Source organism: Lactuca serriola, chromosome 3, assembly GCF_051521515.1.
Source record: "Lactuca serriola cultivar US96UC23 chromosome 3, Lser_US96UC23_V15, whole genome shotgun sequence".
Classification (NCBI taxonomy): domain Eukaryota; kingdom Viridiplantae; phylum Streptophyta; class Magnoliopsida; order Asterales; family Asteraceae; genus Lactuca; species Lactuca serriola.
The window spans coordinates 12,869,646-12,878,845 of record NC_136410.1 but is presented as its reverse complement, the minus strand read 5'-3'; the positions used below and the strand labels follow the sequence as shown (position 1 = coordinate 12,878,845).

The 9,200-nt window shown below is 33.3% G+C and overlaps 1 protein-coding gene across 1 annotated transcript; it reads left to right on the top strand.

Moving 5' to 3' along the window:
• The first annotated feature begins 2,618 nt into the window (after nt 1-2,618).
• On the top strand, nt 2,619-6,948 carry LOC145091507 (RING/U-box superfamily protein). Its single transcript, XM_079029247.1, has 16 exons — nt 2,619-2,879; nt 3,364-3,436; nt 3,549-3,614; nt 3,711-3,776; nt 3,879-4,031; nt 4,114-4,185; nt 4,268-4,335; nt 4,418-4,466; nt 4,559-4,643; nt 4,730-4,831; nt 4,966-5,017; nt 5,116-5,167; nt 5,259-5,375; nt 5,459-6,022; nt 6,118-6,421; nt 6,511-6,948. The coding sequence occupies exons 1-16, from the start codon at nt 2,719-2,721 to the stop codon at nt 6,771-6,773; spliced, it is 2,247 nt and encodes a 748-aa protein (XP_078885373.1). The 5' UTR covers nt 2,619-2,718; the 3' UTR covers nt 6,774-6,948.
• The last annotated feature ends 2,252 nt before the right edge of the window (nt 6,949-9,200 follow it).

The following is a 9,200-nucleotide window of genomic DNA, read 5'->3' as shown; positions in this document are numbered from 1 at the left end:
TGGTTTGGGCCATGTTTGGACTTAGATGTTTAGGGCCTTGTTGGGCCATTAGGTTTTTGGGCTGATGCTTGTTTTGGGTTCGCTTAGAAAAGGCCCATGAAAGAGATTTGGGACCAATTTGGAAAATTTGGCCATAATTGGGCTTGGAATGATTATTTTGGAATTTTGGGCTTTTGGACAATTGGTATGGGCCTAGTCTTTGGGCCAAGTTAGGTAAAGGGTAAAAAGGTCTTTTACCCTAGTTTAGACTCTTTGTGTGAATTGGGATCCAATTATTGATTGAATGATTATTTTGTATTGATAACGCATGGATTTTAGCAGCCATAGATTCTTTCTGTAAGATTTGGCGGTGCGAGGTGAGTTTCCTCACTGTGTTTAGTGGGTCGAAGGCACCAATACTGGCCCATGGTTTTGTTATGTTAAGATGCTAGATTTCTGCGTGACTCTTGCACGTGTTATGTGCTCGTATGCTTACCGGACGGGGCCCGATAACCATTCTGTATGCTATGTATCTTTGTGATTATTGCATGTGTTATGCGTTTATATGTTTATATGTTTTATATGTATACTGGGCGGGGCCCGATGACTGACAGATCTGTATACCGAGCGGGGCTCGATGTCGGGCGGGGCCCATTATGTGTTTATCATGTATGATATGTGACATCTTGGGGAACTTACTAAACTTTGTGCTTATTCAGTTACTTCTAGTTTCAAATGGAAGAGCTCCAGATGATTGCAAAGCACACACCATTCTTTTCCGCATCTTTGTGACTTACTCTAATATCGACGGTATATTGATACATTTGATAATCTTGGTTTTATAACAATTTTTTGAGTTGTTGTTTTTATTAATCTAAAAATGAATCACAATATTTTGATGAATAAATGAAGATTTTTGATAAAGAATTGGTGTTTTTATGAAGTGTCGATGTATTTTTTTAAAATGAAGAACAAGCAGTAAAACATATGACGTTGATGAAGAACATATGATATTGATGAACATATGATGTTGATGAAAAACAAATGATGTTGATGAAGAAAAGAGAAAAAATCCAGATGAATAAATAAAAGATGATGTGGAAAATTACTAGTATATATATATATATATATATATATATATATATATATATATATATATATATATATATATATATAAAGAGAGAGAGGTAGGTTCAAATGTTTTTCACATCTATTGTGTGCTAGAATGCACCAATAGGAATTTAGTATTAATTATATGTATATTAAATGCTATCCATACTTATAAGTCATTTTTATGGAAACTAATTAAATTCGTTATTAATGTCAACATTAATTTTCAAGTTCAACCAACCCATTTTCAAAATAAAAAGTAGATGAATAAGAATCTTGAGAAAATCTTTCATTTGTCTATCATTATAGACAATCCCATCTATATTATCTATGAAATTCGAACCTGAACTCTATTTACGATTCAGTGTAATATTCTTTCAGAATGAATTCATATCTAGAAGAATGAGAGTGTATTGCAGTAGAATACACTCTTGTTCTTCATATTCCATGCAACTTTATTGTAGTTTAAGCGAGTGAGTCCTGAAACAAAATACGAACTCATATATAAACACCTAGATGCGAATTCATTATGAAAGAATATTATTGTTGAGATTAATGACGGAATTAATTAGTTTCCATAAAAAGAAAATTATAATTATGAATATCATTTAATATACATATAATTATGGAAATCATTTAATATCTATATTTATTTAATTAAATAATTAGTTAATTTACTAAATTTCTATTGGTACATTCTTGCACACATTTAGTAAGAAACAAAATAACCTAGCCCTATATATATATATATATATATATATATATATATATATATATATATATATAATTTAAAACTAGTTATATATGTTTCTACGAAATAAAAGTTAAAGACTTTTAAGATTTGAAACCAAAGAATTATATTTAGTAAATCCATTTAATTATAATATGGTTTTATTTATAAGAAATTTATTAATTAATATTAAATTAAAAAATTAAAAGACAAATTTATTTACGAATATATATTTTCTTCTGTTTTGACATAAAAAGCTTGACCATTGTAAATGGTGAATATTTGGATTGGAGCCGATGAGACTGACTCCTGGACCATATTGGTTTTATAAAAATTAATGAATTTTGGACTGAATCTGTTGAGCCTTACTAGGTTACCAGGTCTAGGTCTAGTTTTCGTTTTTTGGACATAAACGTGAATATTTGGATCAAATCGAACTAGATATGTTTTGCAGAAATTGATATGAGGTCCAAATATTCACCCTATTCTAACCCCAAATAAGTTAAAAGGTTTCAGTCTTTTCTATTATATTATACAAAAACCAAGTTACAAGAAAGGATTTTTATTAGGTTTTTTTACTCATGAACATTTGAAGATGAATTATTAACTTTTTAAATTTTGTGGCCTTTTAATCGTTTATATGAGTTAAGTTATTTTTTTTTCTTGTAACGTAACTTTGTATGAAACTCATGTTAGGTGGTTGTTTAGATATAGTTGCCTTTTTAATTTGGTTTCCTTTTATCAATTCTCTTTCTTTTTCTCTCTCAAAATCAATATAAATAAATTATTTTTAATTGCATCCGAAACGGCAAGAGATCGGAACAATACTTCGAATAAAGTTTAAAATTTACTTTCTATTTTTTCTTGCGTTCTTCATTTCGCCGAGTCGGCCTGCGAGAATGACCGGAACGGTGGACACGTCCACTGCACAGGCACTATCACCGTCCTACGTCAACTCTTTCCGCATCTCCGCCGTCACTAGCCGATTACTTGTCCACCTTGGCGGCGATATCCATACTGAAAATACAGAGTTCTTCAACCTCTGCCTCTCTCTTGCCAGGTGTTCCTTTGTTATTTCGATATTTTTTTTTCAGTTACTACTATTTTTTTGTAGTCGATTAGCTGTGAATTATTCTTACGCATGATGTGCGTATTTGTTTGTCTACGATTATGACGAAATAGCTCTGATTATAAGTGCTTCAAGCCCTAATTGACGAGTTCAGCCCGATTTCTTTCTCACATACATACACAATCTGATTTTGAAAAGTTCATGTGCTTTGGGAAAAAAGAACATACTCAATTGTTCAAGAAAGAGCTACACTTTGTTTATGTAGGATTGTCAGCTATTGAATTCTCAGGTCCCAATGTTTAGGCAAAATTTACTGAAAAGGGGAACTGAAAATCTCAAGGAACACATGTGCATGGTATAGCATACACCAAAGGGTGCACGAAAACCTATAAAACTAGGACCCAAACATGAACTATCAAAACTCATATATGCCTCTTAATTACTGACTATGTATGATACATATTGACAATTACAGAGGTATTGACTATGCTGTTGCTAACAATGAAATCCCTGGAAGAGCTCCAGATCTTCCCTATTTGATAAAACAGGTTACCTTTTTTTTTTCTTCCACTATTGTTGATAACTGATAACTTCTCTTTAAGTGTTCATAATTCAATATGCTTCCAGAAGCAAATTCTGATGACACTACTATGTGATTAGGTATGTCAGCGGAAAAATGAACCACAATTGCAAGCAGCTATTATGGTGCTAATGATCTCTGTAAAGGTACTAATGTTATACAAATACCATCAAGTGCATAAATTTTCACTTTTTGTTATTTCAGTAATCATGTTTCTTTCTTTTTTATTTATATATTGATAGAGTGCATGTACTAGTGGGTGGTTCAATGAGAAAGAGAAGGAAGAACTTCACCTTCTCTCAGAAGAGGTTTGTGATGAATGGTTTTAGGCTTTTAAGCACCCGTTCTCTTTCATCTTTCTAGAACATTCTCTTATAAATGAATTGAATAATTCTTTCTGTAAATTATAGATGCAAAGCAGTTTCTGTAGTGTGAATGTTAAAGATATGAATTCCAATATGAAGAACAAGGAGAGCAACTTGCATCCCACCCTCTCCACCATTATGTCAAGATACTTTCCAGGAATGAAAATGGGCGAAATACTTTGTCTTGTTGAAGCCATGGTAATCATAACAATCATAATGTTCAATTTTTTTTAATCATGCAAATCTGTTATCTAATTATTGTTCTATCTGTAAATCATAGACTGGTTATGATTCATATGTGACCGATCTTCATATTTCAAAGAGTGCAAGAGCTTCTACTAATGACAAGATAGTAAGCATTTCTTAATTCCTATCATGTTTATTCAGTTATGTTTTACTTTTTTTTTATTGATTGATATTTAACTTTTCTGCAGTATTTATTTGTTGCTCAAATAGATAATATAGAGACATCATCATGCCTCATAAGTCCCCAACAAGTCAAGTATGTACTTAATTTCAATATCTCAATCCTTCTTTCCCACTAAAGTATGCTAACCCATGTTTTAATTTTCTTAAATTTGTAGTTTTTTATTGAATGGTGAAGGAGTTGAAAGGAGGACCTGTATTTTTAGGGTTTGTACATTTGTTCCATGACTTTTTTATATAATGGGGTTTTAGCGAACAATAAATTATTTATGTTTTTTTTTTGAAAAATTTCTAATCAGGATCCGGGCCCACAAGCTCCAACACCTGTGACACATATGCTTAAATATGGAAGTAATCTTCTTCAAGTTGTGGGCCAATTTAATGGTAAAATACACAAACATAATTTTTTTTATTTTTATCCTAGTACAATTTACATTCTAAAGTCTAAACTTTTATATAATTCTATTTAGGGAGATATATTATAGTCATTGCCTTCATGAGTGTGGTCTCAAATCCCACCTGTCCTCCCATTCTAGATTATGTTCCACTAGCTGCTGCTGCACCTGATTCAGGTATAGCCATGCTATAAACAATTAATATTAAAATATGAAAGGAATTGAAACTTATTTTTAGGGTTCTTTTTTTCCATTTTATGTATAAATGTCAAGTTCTTTTTTGGGTTCATTTCTTTTTGTTCTGATGATAGATAATGAGATAATTGAAGGGCCTTCAAGAATATCACTAAAGTGTCCAATAAGGTAATACTAATCACAGTTTAAATTTAATATATTCTTAACAAAAAAAAAGGATTTCTATAACTGAAACAAAATTCTTTTTGTTTTATTTAATTATACAGCTTTAGCCGTATCAAGATCCCTGTTAAAGGACATACATGTAAACATCTTCAGGTAAGTTCTTTTATATTCATGCTGCATCACTTGTCAAAAAAAAAAATCTTTTTTAATTTTGTTTTATAATTTACTCTTTTACCCCTGGCAGTGCTTTGATTTTAATAATTATGTGGGCATAAACACAAGAAGACCACAATGGCGCTGTCCTCACTGTAGTCAATCTGTCTGCTTTCATGACATCCGAATCGACCAAAGAATGGTCAAGGCAAGTCAAAGTTTCATATTCCTCTTGTTCTTCATTTCTTCCTATTTTGTTTTATTAAAAGAAAATCATTAATGATTATTTAGGTTCTTAAAGAGGTAGGAGAAGATGTTTCTCATGTCAAAATCTCTAGTGATGGTTCATGGGAAGCTGTCACTGAAAGTAACGAAAACAGTGACAAACAAAATGACGCGCCACCTGTCCATCAAGACACCAGTATACAAAATATAGATGACATTATGGACCTTACTGAAGGTGATAATAATGAAGTGGATGATAAAAAACCCAGTGTCAATAATGTCAATAAAAATATTCCACCACATATGGAAGACGGGTTTTGGAGAGAGTTTTATTCACCTTCACTTCCAACTAGGATTGCTAATACAAGACCAGATGCTGCTGACTTGATTCCTGGAAGACCCATTTTCAACTCCATGCCCGGTCAAAGTCAAAGTCAAAATGACAACTCGAATAATGGTAGTAATGCGCACTCGAGGTATCCAACACACATGTTGAATGTAACAAGAGCACCTAATACTATTCAAGCACTGCCAGCTCAGACAAGTTCAAGATCAGCTGATGTGGACAGACAACAACAAAACTTTTCCCAAATTCTAACTAACCTTCAATCCGCACGTATGAGTTCTCAGGTATAAATACGATGTTTTTTTTTTTTTTTTTTTTTTTTTTTTTTTTTTTTTTAAATGTAAAAATTCCAACCTTTTTATTTTTTTGTCATCATCAGATCCCACAACAAAAGGGAAGGAATATGTCACCTCTTCCACCAGACCGTTTCTGGTCACACCCACCGCAGTCTATTAACCAGAGGACTCCGGTTCCGGTTCCGATGCGACCATCGGCTCCAACACCTCCGGCGGCTCGTCCACCTGGCGGCGGTGGTGTGGGCCCCAATCCCATGACTAGTCAATCCCATTATTCATTGGCTGATATTCAACGGGCCACCAATGTTTTGAGGACACCGTCTACACCCGTTTCAATCCAGACACCCGCACCATCTATGCCAGTGACATCAACCGCAGACCAAAGAGGTATGCATGATTATGAGTTTTGTTTTTTTCAATTTTCATTTCACCCCCTTGGAGTTTACAAAATAATCCCAAACTCCCCCTTGGTACAGATCCAGGGAGTTCAGGGGATGCTAACTGGAGGCCAACAGGACGGATGAGAGGGAGTTTATCAGGGCGGGCATACTCGGAAGCTTTGAACCAGTACATAATTCAACCGAATCAACCGGTTCAAGCTGCTAGACCACCGGTTTTGAACACTCCAAGACCATTCATACCGCCACATCTGCAAGCTCTAATGGCGAATAACTTGAGATCTCAAAACGGAGAAGGTGGTGGTCCTGATTCAGATGGTGGGGTTTTGCCAGATAAGTGATTTAGGTGTTTATGTAATGATTTGTTGATGTTATTGTTGCTTGTTGTAATTGCTTTTGTTCTTTGATGACCTTGAAACATAAAAAAGTTTGATGACCTTGTAATTGCTTTGTTTTTAGGTTTTAGATGTAGACAGGAATTTTAATTTGGTGACTTAGGTGGCATTGATTTTGATACCCATGCATTAGTTAGAGATTTAGAGGTGTGTTCGAAGGGTCAGATCTTGAAATAATCAAAATGACCTTGTTTACTTCTGGCTAGTCGATACACATTCACATCAGACCTATCATACTTTTCGTGAATAGCTAGGCATTATTATAAAACCATTGGCCAACAACTCCTAAGTTAATGACATCATTTCATTTATGTACATGTAATTATACAATGTCGATCACAAAATTCCATTTTATTTCTTGATATTAGAAATGAAAATAACCTTTCAATGACATTTACGGGTGGTTTTGATGATTTTGAAATTACTTTTACGTCCTTCCCATATATAATGTCATCACCTTGTAGTGAATGAACTTAAATTATCTTTTTCCCTAATATAATTCAACCTGATTGGCACCAAGCCAGTCTATTCATAAAACTATATACATTCAAGGTTTCCTATTAGCAATAATTTGACTGTGAAGTGAAGGTCTTTCCATCAATTTTATTTGTACAATGAAAGGATATGATGCATGGATCGACCAAATTGATCATATGTGTGTATCATGCACATGGATTGTTTGTGTAGATGGATAGACAAGCATATCAATTAACCGATCAATTAGACAGAGATGCATCCATCGAGCAGATAAATTAGGTAGATAAGTCGGAGGAATGTAATGAATGGAATGGTAAAAAAATAGGTGGGGATAGGATGGGATGGTTGGACGGATAAAGGGATAAACTTGATAGATCAAATGGATATAGATTATGTAGATAAGATGGATGGTTTGATTAGATGAATCAGATGAATAGATTAGACATGATCGTATGGATGGATCAACATGAAATATATATTGAGTGGATCATACAAATGGACTAGACAAATAGTTTTATTAGATGGATCCATTAGGGGGAGGGAGTCATTTCCTCTCAACCCACTGAACCACTGTTATATCTATTTTTGTCTCTTATTTCTCTTTATCTTTTCCAATCCACAACATACAGAAATCTTATATTTCTCAACTCACTCAATTAAAAAAAAAATACAAAACAACTAAGGTACAAGTTTTAAAACACATGGTATAAGAGAAAATGAAAGAGAGAGAGAGAGAGAGAGAGAGAGAGAGAGAGAGAGAGAGAGGATGAAGTGGGTTAGGGAAACCAATTAAACAACCCACTGAAGAGGAAGTGGTACCGACGGTAACTCTATTGCTAATTAAGATTTTATCTTGATTGTTTTGTATTTTTTTTTATAATTAAATGAGTTGAAAAAGATAGGGTTTCCGTGTGTTGTGGGTTGGGAAAGATGAAGAAAAATGAAAGAGAAAAACTGATGTGACAGTGGGTTCAGTGGGTTGGGAGGGAATGACTCCTTCCTCCCTTAGGTGGGCCGTATACATAAATTAAATCAATGATAAATGGATCAATTAGATTGGTGGATGGTGAATAGAGGTATTTATTAGACAGATGAATCGTTTGGATGAATAAGATCGATAAATAAGTCTGATGGATAAGATTGATTAGATGGACAAATCAGTTTGATCAATTTGACGGTTGGATATGTAGGATTGAACAAATGGATAGATGTATGGGCGGATCATATACATGTATAGGACAAATGAATAGGATGGACAAATCTAATAGATAGAATAAATGGATTGAATATATGTATGCTATATGAATAAGATGGACAAATCAATAAGATGGGCTACTTAGTTGGATGTATGAAGATTGATGGATATGGTAGATGGAAGAATAGATGTATTATGTGGATCTGGTGGATAGATTACATAGATACAGTGGATGGATTAAGTGAATAGACCAAATTAATAGATTAACTTATTTAGATGTATTAGATTAATATATTGGATGTATTAAATTGATTGATGGGTGGATTAGATGGATGAATTGAGTGCAATAGATGGATGAATCACATGTATGTATTAATTAGATAGATCCATAGAGTAAATGAATAAGATAGATTGGTCAATAACATGAATTGATTGCCTTAATGGACAATATGGATAAATCAGATGGATATATGGATTAGTTATATGGATAGATTGAGTAGATCAGATAGATGTATTAAGTGGATGTTTCTATTGGATGTATCGACTTGATTTAAAGAACATATTGTATGGCTTAATCAAATCAGTAGATCAAAAGGATATTTCCAGTGGATAAATGGATTGGGTTGATCAATTAGATGTATTAAAGAAGATGAACTAGTTTTGGGAAAAGAGACCTACGTCTCAACAAAATTTTCACTAAT